At 39.6% G+C, this 20,092-nt stretch overlaps 1 protein-coding gene across 1 annotated transcript; it reads right to left on the bottom strand.

Annotated features, from left to right (window-relative positions):
- Positions 1–1,290: 1,290 nt before the first annotated feature.
- On the bottom strand, positions 1,291–18,629 carry arf3b (ADP-ribosylation factor 3b). The gene is made up of 5 exons (XM_060918282.1): positions 18,599–18,629; positions 13,696–13,874; positions 12,811–12,921; positions 1,629–1,753; positions 1,291–1,452 (listed from the first exon to the last, which is right to left on the bottom strand). The coding sequence occupies exons 2-5, from the start codon at positions 13,841–13,843 to the stop codon at positions 1,291–1,293; spliced, it is 546 nt and encodes a 181-aa protein (XP_060774265.1). The 5' UTR covers positions 13,844–13,874; positions 18,599–18,629.
- Positions 18,630–20,092: the final 1,463 nt, after the last annotated feature.

Below are 20,092 nucleotides of genomic sequence, written 5' to 3'. Positions count from 1 at the left end.
CTACAGCCTGGGTAGGTCTCTAACTAAATACTGACACCTAGTAGTGAAAAGTAATATCAGGGCATAAACAAAGTCTGTGTCTTCTTGGATCAATTCAATAGAGGCGTTCAGATCCAGTGGGCCATTACTGGTGTTTGACAAACTCAGACTTTTGAATTCATGTGTGTTTTTTGTTAGAAAATTACACTAATAACACTTCCTCTGGATAAACTAAGGGTCAGGTTTATTTGTTTTTGTTTTTTTTTGGGGGGGGATATTATATTCTTTCATAGGGCCCAAAATTTCTCGCGGCACCCCTGCATGCACGCACACACACACACACACACACACACACACACACACACACACACACACAGAGGGAGAACAGTGGTGCCCAGGGATTTATTATTATTATTATTATTATTATTATTATTATTATTAGAATTAGAAGCTTTTCTTTGATGGCTCTGTATAGCGAAAGTAAACGGCGTATTAGTGTGCCAGTTACATCACAAGCAGATATCCGGTTTCAGTGCAAATGGCTACACTCAGGTAAGCCTATTTTTAGCAATATCAAAACTTTTAAAAGGGATAAAGTGTTAAATTTACATGGATAAATGTTATCTTTAATTTAAACGTATTGGGGGGGCACATCAGGACACTTGCTGGGATTGGCAAACGGCATTGATTTTTGGGGCTTGTTTGGCTTTAATGTTTGTTTGTGTGTGTGTGTGTGTGTGTGTGTGTGTGTGTGTGTGTGTGTGTGTGTGTGTGTGTGTGCACGCACACGTGCATGTGATGAGACAAACTGCCTTACAATCTTATTAAACATACTCTATAGGAAATCTAATTGAAACATCAAATAAATGAAACTATAATATTTTAGAAAAAATGTTTATCTTTGTGTGAAAAATTAAAATACAGAGAAACCAAAGGGCAGAAATACAATGCATGGAGAGATAATGACTCTTCTGGGATGCTATATTATACTGTCTACTTGACTGATAGTGCGTTTTGAGGTCCATTTTACAGGGAATACAGAGAAACCACCAAAGAGCAGCGACATTAATGTGTGCTCATGTGTTTGTTCAGGTGCACACATGTACATGTGTCCCTGTGTCCATATATATTTTGATGTGCGAACATGTGTGATGTGTCCATTTACACAGATCATCTGAAGGCCCTAATAACCACACATTTGCAAAAAAAAAAATCTAAGTAAACAAACAAAACCAAACTAAATCATATGATAACCCAAAGTAACCCCTACCCCTTGCCCTAGATAAGCCCTCCACACCTGCCTGAGACCCTTCACTTCTTATTCTTCAGCTGATTGGCCAGCCAGTCAAGGCCTTCATACAAGCCATCACCACTGGTTGCACAGGTGGCCTGGATGTACCAGTTGCGGTGACGCAGCGAATGAAGGCCCAACTTATCCGTGATCTCAGCTGCATTCATTGCATTAGGCAGGTCCTGAGGTTACAAGGTGAAGAGACAGCACAGTGTTACAAAAAGAACATGCATTACTCTGATTAAATGTTTAAACAAAAGTATTTACTGTTACTTTTGGATCTTAGAAGCTTATAAGATACATTTGTCTTAAAGATAATTTATTCCAAGTAGGGCTGATGGAAAGAAAGAGGGTGAACCTGTTTGTTGGCAAAAACGAGGAGAACAGCATCACGCAACTCGTCTTCTGCCAGCATCCTCATCAGCTCCTCCCTGGCTTCATTCACTCTCTCTCGGTCATTACTGTCTACCACAAAGATCAGACCTGCAAGCAAATAATGTTGAGTGTCAGGAGAGCTATTTGTATGTCATGTTTTGTTCTCAGGTCTTGATTAGGTTAACGTGGGGCAGCCTTGGGCTGAAGTGCCCTTGAGCAAGGTACCTGACCCCTGACTGCTCCCCAGGTGCTCTGGTGTGGCTGCCCACTGCTCTGGGTGTGTGCGCGTGTGTTCACTGCTTCAGATGGGTTAAATGCAGAGGATGAATTTCACTGTGCTTGAAGTGTGCATGTGACAAATAAAGGTTTCTTCTTCTTCTTCTGATGTGCTGTTGTTATTGCTTTGGTTTTGTTTTCTCCTTCACATTTAGTTCCTTGCTTTCCATTAGTTCAGTCTTTTAGGTATGTCACCTGTGTCTTGTTATTAGTTATTATGTCAAGTTATATCTTGTAATTAGTTAATTACACAAACTGCATATTTCCAGTTTATATTCCTGGTCTTTGTGTGTTCCTGGGTTTCATGTTTTTTGCCATCCTAGTTACTTTGTGTGTATTTATCTACAACCCCAATTCCAAAAATGCTGGGACATTGTGTAAAACATAAATGTAAATAGATTGCAATGATTTACATTGCATGTGTTACAACAGTGTGACTTCGTAATAAAAGAGTGCAGGTGCTAAACTGGCCTGTCTGCCTCACATTGAAAATGTGTGGCACATTATGAAGCACAAAATACAACAGAAACTCCAGAATGTTGAGCAAATTAAGTTGTATATCAAGCAAGAATGAGAAAAATTTCACTTTCAAAACTTCAGCAATTACTGTATTCAGTTCCCAAATGGTTACTGAGTGTTGTTAAAAGAAACAGTGATGTAACACAGTGATAAACATACCCCTGTCCCAACTTTCTTGGAATGTGTTGCAGGAATCAAATTCAGAATGAGTGTATATTTACAAAAAAAAAAAAACTCAATAAAGTTTATCAGTTTGAACTTTAAATATCTTGTCTTTGCATTAAATTGTATTTTACACAGCATCCCAACATTTTTGGAATCAGGGTTGTGGTATTCATGTTCTTTGTTAAAATATGTTTATTATTAAAACATTTATGCACTTGTATCTGGGGGGGTATACCATAAAGTAAGATAATAAAAGCAAAGTTTATTTGAAATAGCCTTGCTTGATTTAGTGTAACAAGCCAATCCAGACTCAGTATGTTCCATCCACAAAATTCAAGTGCCAATTATTTGCACTAATTCAAGCCAGAATGTGCCAAAAGAGACCCATGCGCTCACATGATATACAAACAGCCCTAGCATTTGAGTGAATATATAACAATACAGCAGGCAATGAGAGAGCTGCTTTTCCACTCCATCTGAACAGTGACTTATAATTAAATTATACAGCAAATATAAAAGCATTATTGCAAAGAAAAGCAACACCTTGGCAGTTAACAAAGCTTCAGCAGCAGCTTGCCAGAAAATGTACGACAGAATAAATACATAAGTAGATACAATTTAAAGTGTAACTTCAACAGCTCTGAGTCTATTTCCACGCACTGCATAATTTTGAAAAATGCCTACCTCTGGTCAGAGAACATTAGCATTCCTTTTCATACAAACCCCATTTCCAGAAAAGTTGGAATATTTTCCAAAATGCAATAAAAACAAAATTCTGTGCTTCGTTAATTCATGTGAACCTTTATTTAACTGACAAAAGTACAAAGAAAAGATTTTCAGTGGTTTTACTGACCAATTTAATTGTATTTTGTAAATATAAACAAAGTTAGAATTTGATGCCTGCAACACACTCAAAAAGTTGGGAAAGAGGCAAAATAAGACTGAAAAGTTCATAGGATATTCAAGTAGCACCATTTAAGAAGATTCCACAATAAGCAGGTTAATTGGTGACATGATTGGGTAAAAAAGGAGCATGCACCAAATTCTCAGTCTTTGCAAGCAAGGATGGGTTGTGGCTCACTCCTTTGTACTAAAATTCATGAGAGAATTGTTAGTCAATTCAAAAATAACATTTCTCAACACAAGATTTTAGGTCTTTCAAAACCTACAATACATAATATTGTGAAAAAATTCAGGGAATTTCAAGACATCTCAGTGCGTAAAGGGCAAGGTTGGAAACCACTGTTGAATGTATGTAACCTTCAAGCCCTCAGGTGGCACTTCCTGAGAAACCATCATGCTAATGTGACAAATATAGCCACATGGGCTCAGGGGTACTTCAGAAATCCGTTGTCACTTAACACAGTCCGCCGCTGCATCCAGAAATGAAACCAGAAATTGCAAGGAGGAAAACATTCATCAGTTGTATGCAGAAACACTACAGATTTCTCTGGGCCTGAACTCATCTCCGATGGACCAAAAGACAGTGGAAACATGTGCTGTGGTCAGATGAATTCACATTTCAGTTTGTTTTCAGGAAAACTGGATGTCGAGTTCTCAGTGCTACAGGTGAACACAACCATCCAGTTTATTATCAGAGAAAGGTGCAAAAGTCTGTTGAGCAGCGAAAGTCTTGTATCAAGCAAGAATGGACAAAAATTCCAATTGCACAACTGCAACAATTAGTTTCATCAGTTCTAATACGATTAAAAAGTGTTATTAAAAGGAAAGGTAATGCAACACAATAATGATAATGCTTCTGTCCCAACTTTTTTGAGTATGCTGCAGGCATCAAATTTTAACTTCATTTATATTTACAAAATACAATTCATTTGGTCAGTAAAATGATTGAAAATCTTTTCTTTGTACTTTTGTCAGTTAAATAAGGTTTGTGGGAATTAACAAATCACAGATTTTTGTTTTTTATTGCATTTTGGAAAATATCTCAACTTTTCTGGAAATGGGGTTTGTTGTAATAAAAAAAATGAATAATAATAATAATAATAATATATTGTGATCAGGGGCGGCACGGTGGAGCAGTGGTTAGCGCTGTCGCCTCACAGCAAGAAGGTCCTGGGTTCGAGCCCCGGGGCCGGCGAGGGCCTTTCTGTGTGGAGTTTGCATGTTCTCCCCGTGTCCGCGTGGGTTTCCTCCGGGTGCTCCGGTTTCCCCCACAGTCCAAAGACATGCAGGTTAGGTTAACTGGTGACTCTAAATTGACCGTAGGTGTGAGTGTGAATGGTTGTCTGTGTCTATGTGTCGGCCCTGTGATGACCTGGCGACTTGTCCAGGGTGTACCCCGCCTTTCGCCCGTAGTCAGCTGGGATAGGCTCCAGCTTGCCTGCGACCCTGTAGAAGGATAAAGCGGCTAGAGATAATGAGATGAGATGAGATATATTGTGATCAACATTTTTTATGAGAAAAGATGTGTAATTTGACACACAGTTACAGTTTAGAGTGCACACATCAAGCACAAACTACAGTACAACTCAATATAAAGCTCATGAGGAAAGACGAGATGATGACAATAACAATGATAAGAAATAGATAGCAGTTACAATGTTACAATCACATACACATATAAAGCATTCCCCCCTCCAAAAAAAAGGGTGGGGGGTGGCTTTCCGACACCTACATTTAAGGCACAATATTTTGTTTCTCAAGGAGGTCTTGGATGGACAGTGTCATCCATAACCATGCCTGGATAGTTGTGGGTTTGGCCTTGTTGAGGCGTGCAGTTGTGCACTTAAGAGAGGATATATACTATAGGTAGTGAGCTAGTATTGTGTTAAGGGTAGAGTAGGATGGAACCAAAGTCTTAAAATGTTCCCCCCCACCCACCCCGCTGTAGTGAGCCCTGCTAGAAGCATTCTACACTAATTGAGAGTGAGAGATAGCTGTGAATCATTAAGAAGGCAGAGGCAGGGGTTGGATTGTATGTCAATATCAAGTAGTGATGACATTATAGAAAATATTTCATTCCAGAAGTATCTGTTTGGGACACACTCCCAGAACACGTGCATTGTTGTGCCAAGTGCCTGATCTGGGCAGTGAGTGCAACTAGGGCATGAGACTAATTTCATTTTAAAGCATTTCAAAGGGAGTAGCATAGGCCAGATGTATTAGCTTGAAGTGTATAAGTTGATGTGGCAGATTTTTGGAGGCACTACTCAGATTTTCCCATATGTTTTCCCATAATGGTTTGAGACCAAGTGTGTTCAAGTCCCTTCCCCACACCCTTTCTACAGCTACAGTAGGTCTCTAGAATGATGGAGAATTAAAGCATTGTAAATGATTGTTATAATCCCTCTTCAGCTCTGCTTTGGTCCAACCCATTTCTCCATGGGCTGCTCCGGAATCGGCTGACTCCAAGGGCACCCCATATGCCTTCATTGCAGATCTCAACCTTAGATAGAGGAAATATGAAGTACTGGACAGATCAAAATCAGTTTTTATGTCCAGAAATGTGCGCAGTGCAGTATTGTCAAATAAATTACCAAACACAGAGATTCTTTATGAGCCCAAGGGAGGAAATACAAATGGCTTCCCACCTGACTGAAAATTATAATTGTTCTGTAATGGAGATGTTTTACGAAATACACTTGTTACACCCAGCAGTTTTTCAGTTTTTCTCCAGACATTAAGAGAGTTAACTATGATATTTCCATAATGTAGCTGGATATTTTTGCAATCTGTGCCTGTATAGAGAGCGTGCACGTGACGTCACGAGGTCACGTGATATTCGTTATCCGCCATTTTGGACGGCAAGGCCGCGCATAGAACTTAGACGAACCCGTTCTAATTATCAAGTGTGTGGGAGTAGATCTTTCGAGAATGGTTATATCTTGTTCAGCATTTGGTGTAATCTTCTAATTCAATACTCCTCGTACATCTGTTAAGTTGATTTTCGGATTGAATGATAACTGCATACTTAAAAACTAGACAGTCTCTAACGTTTAAAATGGCTATGCCTAGCCCTACTACCCTGGCCTAGTCTATGACAATGTTTTATCTTTTTGGCTCATATATGCCTTTGAAAGGCCAATCCATAGTAGGGATGGCGAAAACTAAAAAAAATCTTGACCGACCACCGAGCCTCATTAGTCGGTTAAAGTCGGTTAACCTATGAGTTTAAACAGGGATGCAAACGGCGGATGCGCCTTTTTCACAGCTGAAATGCGCAGATCCGATTTTTTTCTTTAGGGGGGCGTTGGAGTGTCTGAATAATTTCATCAGAGTAAATTCTGTATTAAAATTACTAAATAAGCAAATGCCTTACAGTCCATGAAAAATAGGAAGTATGAGAAGAAAACTGCCCACGTTTTCGCGGAAGCTGCGCAGATTTACTGTTTTTCAGACAAAAACATACATATTTACAACACTGTCATTATCTGGAACTGAGTTTAAATTTCGAACATTCTTAAGATAAAACGTCCTGCATAGTCTCTTTATGATAAACGTCTTAATGCCACTTACCCATGAGGTTATCAAGTAGACATTCTTCTTCGGGACCTTCCAGAGGTATAGTTGGGATACCCATCCCGCAACAAAATATTTATAAGCTTCCAGGCTCTTGTAAGCTTTGAGGGCTTTGCCAGTGTAACACGATTCACGATTAACAAGAAAATTGTAAATGTCATGGTAGGCCAGATCGGGCAAATCGCCGGCACCGCAGCTCCGAATTTCCCTGAACAAGGATTGCGGCAAGTTGTACGGATCTGCAATCCCCAACCTGGAACACTTTTCCACATAACGCTGCCTCACGTCACCTTCAAGATGCTGAACAAACTTAGACAAGTAATCATGCGATGTAGATGGGGTATTTTCCGAATTTTCTCGGGGATTACTGCCTGGATCCATTACGCTCGCGCAAGGTAAACTATCCTGATGCCGTCCAATATGCCGGAGTGGGCGGAGTACACACGTGCGGGTCACGTGACTGCACATCCTCTATAAGGTAAGTCCTCTAAGTGGTGCGGTTTCACACACACGACACCTCTTTTGCCTGCCATGGGACTTGTGAATTCTGGTGTCTCCATAGCTGCAATGGTCTAATTTGTAAGGCATAGTAGTAAAAATTTAAATTTGAGACTGCCAGGTCTTCTGTAAGCTTACTTCTTTGTAAAGTTGTGAGTTTAATTCTCACATGTTTTCCTTTCCAAATGAATTGTGATATGAGAGAGAGCAACAGGAATCATAAAGAACAGAAAATTAATATGGGCCAAGACATTCATTTTGGTAGTTGAGATTATGCCTTGCATAGAAACTTGAAGACAGCCCCATCTCTTTCGATCCTGTACTGTTTTCTTTTTTACACCATAAAAGTTTTCATTAATACTTTTATGAATTTTAGGGCAAATCTCTATACCAAGGTAGGTGAAAGATGTATAGACAGGGATACTAGCTGGTAGATGGGCTTTCTTAGCTGCTGAATTCAGAGAGAGAAGAGCCAATTTAGACCAGTCTATTTTATATCCTGCCATACTATGAAAATAATTGAAAAGAGTCAAAAGGTGTGGTAAGGATTTCTGAATATTAGAAAGAAAAAGAAGGTAGTCATTGGTGTACAGTGAAAGATAGTGTCTAGAGCCACCTACAGTTAAAGGAGATAATTACATTCCTTTCTCTAATGGCCTGTGGCAGAGGTTCTAAAACTAAAGCAAACAACAGAGGTGAGCATGGGCAGCCTTGTCTTGTTCCTCTGTGTAAATTAAAGTCTGACGACTGAAAGGCACCAGTGAGGACAGAGGCTGTGGCACCACCATATAAGGCTTGTGTCATAGAGATCAACTTTGGTCCAAAATCAAATCTCTCAAGGACCATCCACAAATAACCCCAAAGTTAGCAGAGAGCGCCATTAAATCCATTATAGCAAAATGGAAAGAACATGGCACCACTACAAACCTGACAAGAGAAGGCTGCACACCAAAACTCACAGACTGGGCAAGGAGGGAATTAATCAGAGATGCAACAAAGACACCAAAGATAACACTGAAGGAGCTGCAAAGATCCACAGCAGATATGGGAGTATCTGTCCTTAGGATCACTGGGGCTTGATGGAAGAGTGGCCAGAAAAAAGCCATTGCTGAAGAAACCACATTTGGAGTTTGCCCAACAGCATGTGGCAGACTCCCCAAACACATGGAAGAGCATTCTCTGATAAAATGAGACTAAAATTGATCTTTTTGGCTATTATGGGAAGTGCCATGTGTGGCGCAAACCCAACACCCTAAGAACACCATCCCTACAGTGAAGCATGATGGTGGCAACATCATTCTGTGGGGATATTTTCATCTGCAGGGACAGGAAAGCTGGTCAGGACTAAAGGAAAGATGGATGGTACTAAATACAGGGCAATTCTGGAGGAAAACATGTTTGAGTCAGCCAGAGGTTTCAGACTGGGACGAAGGTTCACATTCCAGCAGGACAATGACCCTAAACATACTGCTAAAGCTACACTGGAGTGGTTTAAAGGGAAACATTTTAAATGTTTTGGAATGGCCTATTCAAAGCCCAGACCTCAATCCAATTGAGAATCTGTGGCATAACTTGAAGATTGCTGTACACCAACGCAACCCATCTAACTTGAAGGAGTTGGAGCAGTTTTGCCTTGAGGAATGGGCAAAAATCCCAGTGGCTAGATGTGCTAAGCTAATAGAGACATACCCCAAGAGACTTGCAGCTGTAATTGTAGCAAAAGGTGGCTCTACAAAATATTGACTTTTGGGGGTGAATACTTATGTACACTCCAGATTTCTGTTTTTTTTTTTCATCTTAATTACTGTTTGTGCCACAATAAAAAACAAGTTTCACCTTTAAAGTGGTAGGCATGTTGTGTAAATCAAATGGTGCTAACCCTCCAAAAATCCATTTTAATTCCAGCTTGTAATGCGACAAAACAGGACAAACACCAAGGGGGATGAATACTTTTGCAAGGCACTGTATGCTTTGTTCTATGTAGTATAAACTCTGCCTTTTCTAAAGATAAACTTTGATATTCCCGTCTAAGTGCAATAAGTAAATTTGTGTTGGTTCCTGAGGGTGTTGTTAGTTGCTCTTGCTCTATTCTCTCAGTCTCCCTCTCAATTTCATTCAGCCATTTGTTATGCTCAGAGTGCAATTTAGAAGAAAAGCCAATATGTGTACCTCTTATGAAGCATTTTGCTGTTTCCCACACTGTTTGAGCATTGGTGCAGCTTTCTTTGTTGTGATTGATAAATTCGCTAAGCTGTTGCTTCATATTTGATAAAAAGTCCTCATTGCTTAGGAGACAGTCATTGAATCTCCACCTGTGCTTTAGGGTGATTAACAATTGGTGTTAGAGTACAAGTTACTGGGGCATGATCAGAAATTAAAATGGGATGCATATCAATAAGGCAGCACTGTGGTGTAGCAGTTAGCACTGTCTCCTCACAGCAAGAAGGTTCTGGGTTCGAGCACAGTGGCTGACGAGGGCCTTTCCATGTGGAGTTTGCATGTTCTCCCCGTGTCCGTGTGGGTTTCCTCCGGGTGCTCCGGTCCCCCCCCCAGTCCAAAGACATGCAGGTTAGGCTAATTGGTGGCTCTAAATTGACCGTAGGTGTGAATGTGAGTGTGAATAGTTGTTTGTCTCTGTGTGTCAGCCTTGCGATGATCTGGCAACTTGTCCAGGGTGTACCCCGCCTCTCGCCTATAGTCAGCTGGGATAGGCTCCAGCTTGCCCGCGACCCTGCACAGGATAAGTGGTTATGGATAATGGATGGATGGAGCATATTACAGTAATATCACTAATGTTATTTATGATAGATGGACTAACAAATATATAGTCAATTCTGGAGGAGGAGCCATGGTGGCCTGAGCGAAATGAGTAAGCCTTGACTTTATCATTGCAGAAACGCCAGAGAGCCATTATGTTTAGGTCGGTCAGGAAAGATCTTAGAGACAGTGATGTCGGGTGGCATTGACTTAGGTGAGTCACTGGATCTATCCCATTCTGGACACACCGATGCATTATAGTCACCTGCTATAACACTACGGGAGTCACGGTATCTCAACAAGGGATCACTGATGGAGGGTAGAAGACTATCATCAAATATGTTTGGTGCATAAATGCTGGCTAATAAAATCTTTGCATAATTAATAGCAAGCAAAACATAAACAAATCTACCATTATTATCATTGCCACTCTCTACCACTATTGCAGTTTTCTTTCTGCAAGAATTAACACACCTCTGGTTTTGGAGGAAGTAGTCTGAAACAAAATTAACACACAACCAGTACTGGCACTCCCCACAGAGTTAGCACAAATTAGATTACTGAAAGAGCATGTTTCCAGCACAATTATTATAAAACAATAACAATGATTGAAAGAAAAAATACCATAAAGTACAATCTTACACAGCACTAGGCTAGATTAGAGGCTACAGCTCATTGCAGAGAGGATGCATCCATCTCATCTGGATCCTGTAGAGGTGCAGCACTGTTGCACTGTGGGATGGAAGACCTCTGAAAAGTGTTTTGAAGAAAGTTCTCTGCATCAGATGGGGTATCAAAGTGGAGGAATCATCCCTGGTAAGTAACCTTAAGCTGGGCAGGGTATCTTTGCTGTAGTCAGGAAAGAACAGCGGGTTTTGGTCAGCATGCTTAACTGGTTGGGCTCTGGCTCCCTTCAGAATCACCTGGTGATCGGTATAGTCCAGCTTGAAGATCAGCATGCGTGGATGGTTGTTATTAGCATCTTTCTCTGCACTGTAAAGTCTATGGACTCACTCTATGCGGATAGCTCGGCCTTACAAAGATGGTATCCACTTTGGTAGGTTTATGGTCAGAAAACTGGCGGCATCCGATCCTTCCTCACCCTCCTTCAGCCCAACCAGTCTAAGGTTAGACATTCAGCTATGGTCTTCCATCTGGATTAGCTTAGAGGTGAGATTGCTTACTTGTTAGTGGAGAGCATTAGCCCGGCGCTTGCTAGCTCTCAATGCAGCCTGTAGTGTATCAACTTTAGCTATGTTCTTTTGAATAGCTTTTTGTCAATGTCAATGTCTTTGGCTAAAGCACCCCAAATATTCTCCACATGCTGTATGTGTATTTTATTTCAGTTCTGATAATTGTGGGATTAGGATGCTATTGATTGTTTCTTTCACTGCTGTCTGTATCATGAAGTTGACATCACTCTGTTGTTCTAGTAAAGCCATTTTCACTGCTGTGGCAATTGTGTCATCCAGGTCCTCTTTTGGCACGGTTACCATTGTTTTTTTTCTTCAGTAGTGACATGCTATCACCCTCTCATTTTCCTCTCATCTTTCCTTGTGCCATAATACCATGACTTTTAACTAGGCTTGGTTGATTTATCAAGATAAGATTTAAATTTAAGGGATTGTTGAGGAAGAGCTAGCAAGCTACACATTCGTCACAGACCAGTGTCACCCCGGAAGTAATAATAATAATAATAATAATAATAATAATCTCATCTCATTATCTCTAGCCGCTTTATCCTTCTACAGGGTCACAGGCAAGCTGGAACCTATCCCAGCTGACTACGGGCGAAAGGCGGGGTACACCCTGGACAAGTCGCCAGGTCATCACAGGGCTGACACATAGACACAGACAACCATTCACACTCACATTCACACCTACGGTCAATTTAGAGTCACCAGTTAACCTAACCTGCATGTCTTTGGACTGTGGGGGAAACCGGAGCACCCGGAGGAAACCCATGCGGACACGGGGAGAACATGCAAACTCCACACAGAAAGGCCCTCGCCGGCCCCGGGGCTCGAACCCAGGACCTTCTTGCTGTGAGGCGACAGCGCTAACCACTACACCACCGTGCCGCCCACAATGTACATTAATTCATTAATCTTGATTGATTGATTGATTACTTTTTGATCAATATTAATGTTTAATCTTTACTTATGGTTAATATTTGCCTTTTATACTGCATTTTTCTGTACCATGGCAGAACAATTATTTTTTAGTATAGTTTCTGCCTGACTATGAATGCATATGGCTTGGTCAATAGAGTTCATCAAGCTCAACTAAGCTTCAAAACTAATCTGACACAGAGCAGGTTTGTCCAAAAGCATATATTGCCATAGTAACTCAGTAGGGCTTACTATTAGCTTCATGCTTGGAATTGAAAATGACAGAAATTAGCTGGGCTTGTTGAAATATCTGCTTTCCAACAGAGTGTGTGTATAAAGAAGACTGGTTGGTGGATTTACCCTGTGTGTTTTGGAAGTAGTGTCTCCAGAGAGGTCGGATCTTATCCTGGCCACCAACATCCCACACAGTGAAACTGATGTTTTTATACTCCACTGTTTCCACATTAAAGCCTGGAAAAAACACAAAATGTAACATTTTTGGGCCTATAACCACATTTGAGCTTTTGAATACTTGAATATTATAGAATAATTAGTCAGCTATATTGTATTACTATACAAGCTGCAATACTGTTCCTAGGTTCTTAAATCAATTACAGTATCCTTCATATGAAAAACATCATATTAACATCTTAGAATGGTCCACTGGGCTATATATTGCTGAGTTAAGATGGCAATGCTGAAAAACACAAATTGTCTAAAAAGATTGACTTTGCACAAATCCTCCTGTAGGCACAACTACTTCAGTTTTCATCTATGTCTTTTTATGTTCAGTGTCAACTTTCAGCTGTTTTAGTGCTGCATTATAGGGTATATTATTGTTTATTAATTTGCTGTCTTATGGAAAAGAAGGTGGAGAGAGGGAAAGGGTGAAGTGAACTGGTAACCTGTTATTAATGATAAGTAGTGAAGGTGAGAAGATGGAGCAGAAATGGAAACTATTTTTTTTTCAAATCATGGAAACTATAGAAAGAATGCTGTATGAAGCTCAATTACAGGCATTTATTGAGTTATGCACTTGTTTTGGTTGTTAGAGAATAAAATCTTCTTTTTAAATTTTTTTTGTCATATTTTTGTTCTTAGAAAATAAATGTGTTTAATTACATTCAGCCAACTCCTGTTGTATCAGATACAGTAAGAGCTTAAAAACATAAAACTGCCACAACAGCTGGTTTACTGACTAGCACGAAATTGTAATGAATGAATACAGTAAGGCTATGCTCTTACCAATGGTTGGGATGGTAGTAACAATCTCCCCTAGCTTGAGTTTGTACAGGATGGTTGTTTTACCAGCAGCATCCAATCCAACCATCAGAATCCTCATCTCCTTCTTTCCTATGAGGCTCTTCAGCAGATTACCAAAAATATTCCCCATGATTCAGCAGTAAGCTTTTCAGACCAGTAATCTGAAATACATGTGTGGGTGTGCAGTGAGGTAAAACACTGAAAGATTATTATCTATAATCACTGAAAAAGAAAACAAAGAATGCTTTACAGACCAAAAACTACCTTGAACTGAATTACCATGAACACAGCACATACAATTTTGATGAAAACATTAAACTGTGATTCTGCCATTCCTTCAGGCTGTTTTCCAATCTGTTCAATCTTCTCTTCATCTACATTGTTCATCCATATCTCTTGAAAAGACTGAATCCCTCACAGGTCATAAGATTTAAGATTCAAGAACTTAATTTCTTATGTGCACTAGGCCCAGATATTGAGTTTGTACTAATCGTCTTTGTGTACTCATAACCTCGTGATCATGTTAATAGCTGAACAACCATCAAACATACATTAATTCATTGTCAGTAACTGCTTTATCCTGGTGGATCTGGAGTCCACTGTGGGGCATCACACATACTTTTACGGATTCAGTCACAACTAGAGGTAATTTAATGCAGTCAACATGATTTTGGGAGGTGAAAGGAACCATAGAACCTGGTCACAACTCACACAGACATAGTAAGAAAGAGAGTAACCCAAACTCATGAACCAGGACTAAACACAGGATTGAAAGCTACTCCCTGTTATTAAGCATGTTATTCCACTAATGTACTGAAAACAGTGTATTTCATGATACACTTTTAAAAAGGGTTCCATTGATTACCATAAAAGGTTTTTTAGTTTGTCTTTCAAGGAAAAATTGACCCTTAAAGGAAAAGGAAAATTACACAAGGTTCAAACCCATAACCTGTTTGCGGTGAGGTGACAATGCTAACCAAAGCACCACTGTGTTGCCCTACAAGGGTTCCCCTTTCAGGAAATGTTACAAGTAGAACTTCTCAGAAAGTTAGAATTGATAACCATCCAAAGAACCACTGAAAATCTATTTTTTTCTAAGAGTGTGTTTACAGACATCCAGTCTGAATTCATGGCTAGTCAGAGACACTACTGGTTACAACTATACTGTGCACATTATTGAATTAATTTCTAGACTGGATGTAAGGTGTCAAAGTGCATGATTTATGTCATCCATAGATAGTAATTCAGTATATAACATTGACTCTCTGCTGTGTAAAACGTGTCAATTTTTTTTTTAAATAAGCAAATAATAAAACTCCTCCTGGCTAGTAACCTCTAAGATATAAGACTAATATCACAAAGTGAATCACACAGACAGTGAAGCAAGCATCCAACTTGTGAATATTGCCCTGTAGTCTAACCGCTCTACTGATTAACAAATGTGACTCATATATGGGACATTCCACCGAATGGGTGCCATTTGCTTGTTTTACCACTCCCAAATTAAACTTAATTTGTTATATCTTTTCAACACTGATTATAATAACACACATATTTAACTATTCAAAATGTGTATTGGTCAACCTCAGACTACGTTATTTATTTTTTTACAAGGTTTGGAAGTCAAAGATGGCTGCATACGCTTTATATGAGTAACAGGACTGAAAGTAACAGGACTGAGTTTTTAGCCCAGGATTAGCTAATACATGGAATTAAGCCACATGGCGTCATCGCTAATAGCATGACCACATTTAGCACATTCTAGTGATTTACCAAAAATCTGTATTTTTAAAATAAACAAATATCATCTAAGAAATAATTTAAGTAACAGGACAGTATGTTGATATTGACCTTATCAGTCAAAGTTAAAAAAATCATCAAATACAGTGCCTTGCAAAAGTATTCATACCCCTTGAACTTTTTCACATTTTTCCACCTTACAACCACGAACTTAAAAGTTTTTTTATTGAGATTTTATGTGATAGACCAACACAGAGTAGCACATAATTGTGAAGTGAAACGAAAATGATAAATGGTCTTTAAAATTTTAAACAAATAAAAATCTGAAAAATATGGTGTGCATTAGTGTTCCGCCCCCTGTACTCTGATACCTCTAAATACAATCCAGTGAAATCAATTGCCTTCAGAAGTCATCTAATTAGTTAATAGAGTCCTACTGTGTGTAATTTACTCTCAGCATAAATACACTTGTTCTGTGAAGGCCTCAGTGGTTTGTTAGAGAACACTGAAGAACAAACAGCATCATAAAGACCAAAGAACTCACCAGACAGGTCAGGGATAAAGTTCTGGAGAAGTTTAAAGCAGGGTTAGGTTATAAAAAAAAATATCCCAAGCTCTGAACATCTCAAGAAGCACTGTTCAATCCATCATTCAAAAATGGAAAAAGTATGGCACAACTGCAGACCTACCAAGACATGTCCATCCACCTAAACTGACAGAGCAAGCAAGGAGAGCACTGGTCAGAGAAGCAGCCAAGAGGCCCATGATCACTCTGGAGGAGCTGCAGAAATCCACAGCTCAGGTGGGAGAATCTGTGCACAGGACAACTATAAGTCGTACACTCCACAAATCTGGCCTTTTTGGAAGAGTGGCAAGAAGAAAGCCATTGTTGAAAGACAGGCATAAGAAGCCATGTAGGGGACACAGCAAACATGTTGAAGAAGGTGCTTTGGTCAGGTGAGACCAAAGTTGAACTTTCTGGCCTAAATACAAAGCGCTATGTGTGGCGGAAAACTAACACTGCTCATCACCCTGCACACACCATCCCCACTGTGAAACATGGTAGTGGCAGCATCATGCTATGGGGATGCTTTTCTTCAGCAGGGACAGGGAAGCTGGTCAGAGTTGATGGGAAGATGGATGGAGCTAAATACAGGGCAATCCTGGAAGAAAACCTGTTGGAGGCAAGACTTGAGACTGGGAAGGAGATTCACCTTCCAGCAAGACAATGACCCTAAACATACAGTCAGAGATACAATGGAATGGTTTAGATCAAAGAATATTCATGTGTCAGAATGGCCCAAAGTCCAGACCTAAATCCCATTGAGCATCTGTGGCAAGACTTGAAAATTGCTGTTCACAGACGCTCTCCATCCAATCTGGCTGAGCTTGAGCTATTTTGCAAAGAAGAATGGGCAAAAATTTCAGTGTCTAGATGTGCAAAGCTGGTAGAGACATACCACAAAAGACTTGCAGCTGTAATTGCAGCAAAAGGTGGCTCTACAAAGTACTGATGCAGGGGGGCTGAATACTAATGCACATCACATTTTTCAGATTTTTATTTGTTTAAAATTTTGAAGACCATTTATAATTTTCGTTTCACTTCGCAATTATGTGCTACTCTGTGTTGGTCTATCACATAAAATCTCAATAAAAAACTTTTAAGTTCGTGGTTGTAAGGTGGAAAAATGTGAAAAAGTTCAAGGGGTATGAATACTTTTGCAAGGCACTGTATACAGAAAAGTAAATGAGAGAACTAACTTTTGGTCTTCCCATGGCCTTCAGAAGACACAACTGATGTAAATTCCTGTTGAGCATGTAATTTATGGAATGTTCCAAATTTGTCAGATGGGGTAATATGTTCGGGTAACAGGGACACGACTAAAATGTGTATTTTAACTAAGATATTGTGGATTTCTTATGAAAAAAATATATTTAAACCATGGATAGGATATGGAGTCACACAACAGTGCAAAATAAATACTGTTTCTGAAGGATTTTAATCATAATATTTCATAGGTAAGTATAAAGTTAGAGTGCGGGGACAGGTAACACATGCTATTTTTCAGTGTTTTAGGTAGTTTTCATTAATCCTTACAATTATATATCTTAAATTTGAAATCAGATCAATGTGCAGGACATTCTGCGTAATAAGGAAATGTATTTTAAAGTACATTTTTATGTGCATTTATACATATCATTTTCTAGGGACGGAAATGGCACCGATTCGGTGGAATGGCTCGCATACTTCGCGTCGTGATTAATATCAGTGATTAATATTTGATAGTGATTAATTAATATGGCCGATATACAGCGCAGTAGCCATAAACGGCAGGCTGTGGTGCTGAGCTACACCTCTGCCTTCACCTACTTTCCACCAGGCCCCCAAAAAGCTTTTCCACACATTTAAGGCAATAAGATATGATATGATCAACAATAAACAGCATCTTCGGCTATAGCTAGGCTCCAAGATGATGTTCCATTGCCGAGCTGGATTAATTAAACCGTCACTTGAGTCCTAGGCGCTTTGAATAGCCCACAAATGCTATGGCAAACAAGCAAATAGCAATATAGCATCAATATTATTTCAATTTAAAGCCTACACAACACAACACAACATAACTGAGTGACGCATATGGTCTATATTTAGGCAGTAATTCCTGCTTTCCCAAATGACCAAAATGCAAACACCGGGCTAATGAGGCATCATGCCATGTCGGTGTGGGCTTGTAGGTTTATCATAGGCTTCAGAGAAAAGCCTGCGATCAGGTTTTACGTCAACAGCATGAAAATATCTTCATGCTTCACTTGACGCAACATTATCTGGCCAAAACGAATAGAAACAAACCCAACGGCAACGTTAAGCCACCATGATACAAAACGATGCTTTGAAAAAGATAGGAAAGGAAGCCGCAATAGCGCTGAGGTCGGCGTATTCATTCATTCATTCATTCATTCATTCGCCGACATTGAGGCGCTATCCAGAGCTCTAGGTGCTGAAACGCCCCTCGCGCGGCTTCTCTTTCTGTACAGCCCTAAAAAAAAAAGCTCAGGAACAGCTTTTCCCAGGACACAACCTCTACGGTCAACACCTCGAAATGTGTTCATTAGCAGCGAATGTAAATATTCTCATATGTACCCTTACCTGTCTTCGGGATGACACCAGCCGATTTCGCATACGGAGAGGTAGGAGGAAATCTCGCTGTAGGCCTGCTGAGAATTCGGGTTTTCTCGCGATAAGTCGAGCAACGCCGTTTCACAGGAAATCTCCACATGGCTTTCTACTCTTGAATTCAGATTCAGAGGATGCTTTGCTTGTCTTATCCTTTCACATACAGTACCAGTCAAAAGTTTGGAAACACCTTCTAATTCAATGTTTTTATTTTTTCCCTACATTGTGGAACAATACTGAACTCATCAAAACTATGAAATAACATATGGAACATATGGAATTATATGGTAAACAAAAAAGTGTTTAAAAAAACAACATGTTTCATCTTTTAGATTCTTCAAAGTCGTCACTATTTACCTTGATAACAGATTTGCACACTATTGGCATTATCTGAACCAGCTTCATGAGGTAGTCACCTGGAATGCTTCTCAATTAACAGGTGTGTCTTGTCAAAAATGGAATTTCTTGCCTTTAATGCATTTGACACCATCAACCAGTAAAGAGTAAATAATAAAATAAACATACAGTAAATAGCCCTGTTCGACAACTGTAGTAATCCATATTATGTCAAGAACCACTCAACTAAGTAAAGAGGAATAACAGTCAGTCATTACTTTAAGACACAAAGTGTCTTTTAGTTAATTAAAATAAAGAAAAAACATTGAATTTGAAGGTGTTTCCAAACTTTTGACTGGTACTGTAATTGTTTACTTTGGTGTCTTTTTTTGAAACCTTGAAAGACTGCATTAAGTTGGCCTAGATTATTACTGTACTTTGATACATATTCACCAGGCTTTATACTTACCTTGTATTGACAGCATACATTTATTTTTACCACGTTTATATAGCTAGTAATGCTGTGCAAATATAATAATACCATATTCAAGAATGTGTTTATTTATGTTCATGAACAGATTAATGTGTAAAGCATAGTGGTTAAGATTATGTACTAGTAAACAAGATGTTTGTTTGTTTTATCTATAACTGCTTATCGTGTGTGGGATCGTGGGGGGCAAGCTGGAGCCGATCCCAGCTGACCATGGGCGAGAGGCAGGGTACACCCTGGACAAGTCCACAACTCATCGCAGGGCTGACACATAGAGACGCAAACAACCATTCACACTCATGGTCAATTTAGAGCCACTAATTAACCTAACCTGCATATCCTTGGACTGTGGAAGGAAACCCATGCAGACACGGGGAGAACATGCAAACTCCACACAGAAAGGCCCTCGTCAGCCACTAGGTTTGAACCCAGAACCTTCTTGCTGTGAAGGCAACAGTGCTAACCACTACACCACTGTGCCACCCGTAAACAAGACGTTGTCAGTTTAAACTTCTATCCCATACTAGCAATGTTAGGAGGGAGAGTCTTTACATTGTCACTGTTTACCAGTGGTGGAATGTAATTAAGTACATTTCCTCAAGTACAAATTTGAGGTACTTTTACTTTACTTGAGTGTTTCA

This window comes from Neoarius graeffei, chromosome 4, assembly GCF_027579695.1.
Source record: "Neoarius graeffei isolate fNeoGra1 chromosome 4, fNeoGra1.pri, whole genome shotgun sequence".
NCBI lineage: Eukaryota > Metazoa > Chordata > Actinopteri > Siluriformes > Ariidae > Neoarius > Neoarius graeffei.
The sequence above is the reverse complement of the archived record's forward strand: the minus strand, read 5'-3'. Positions and strand labels throughout refer to the sequence as shown.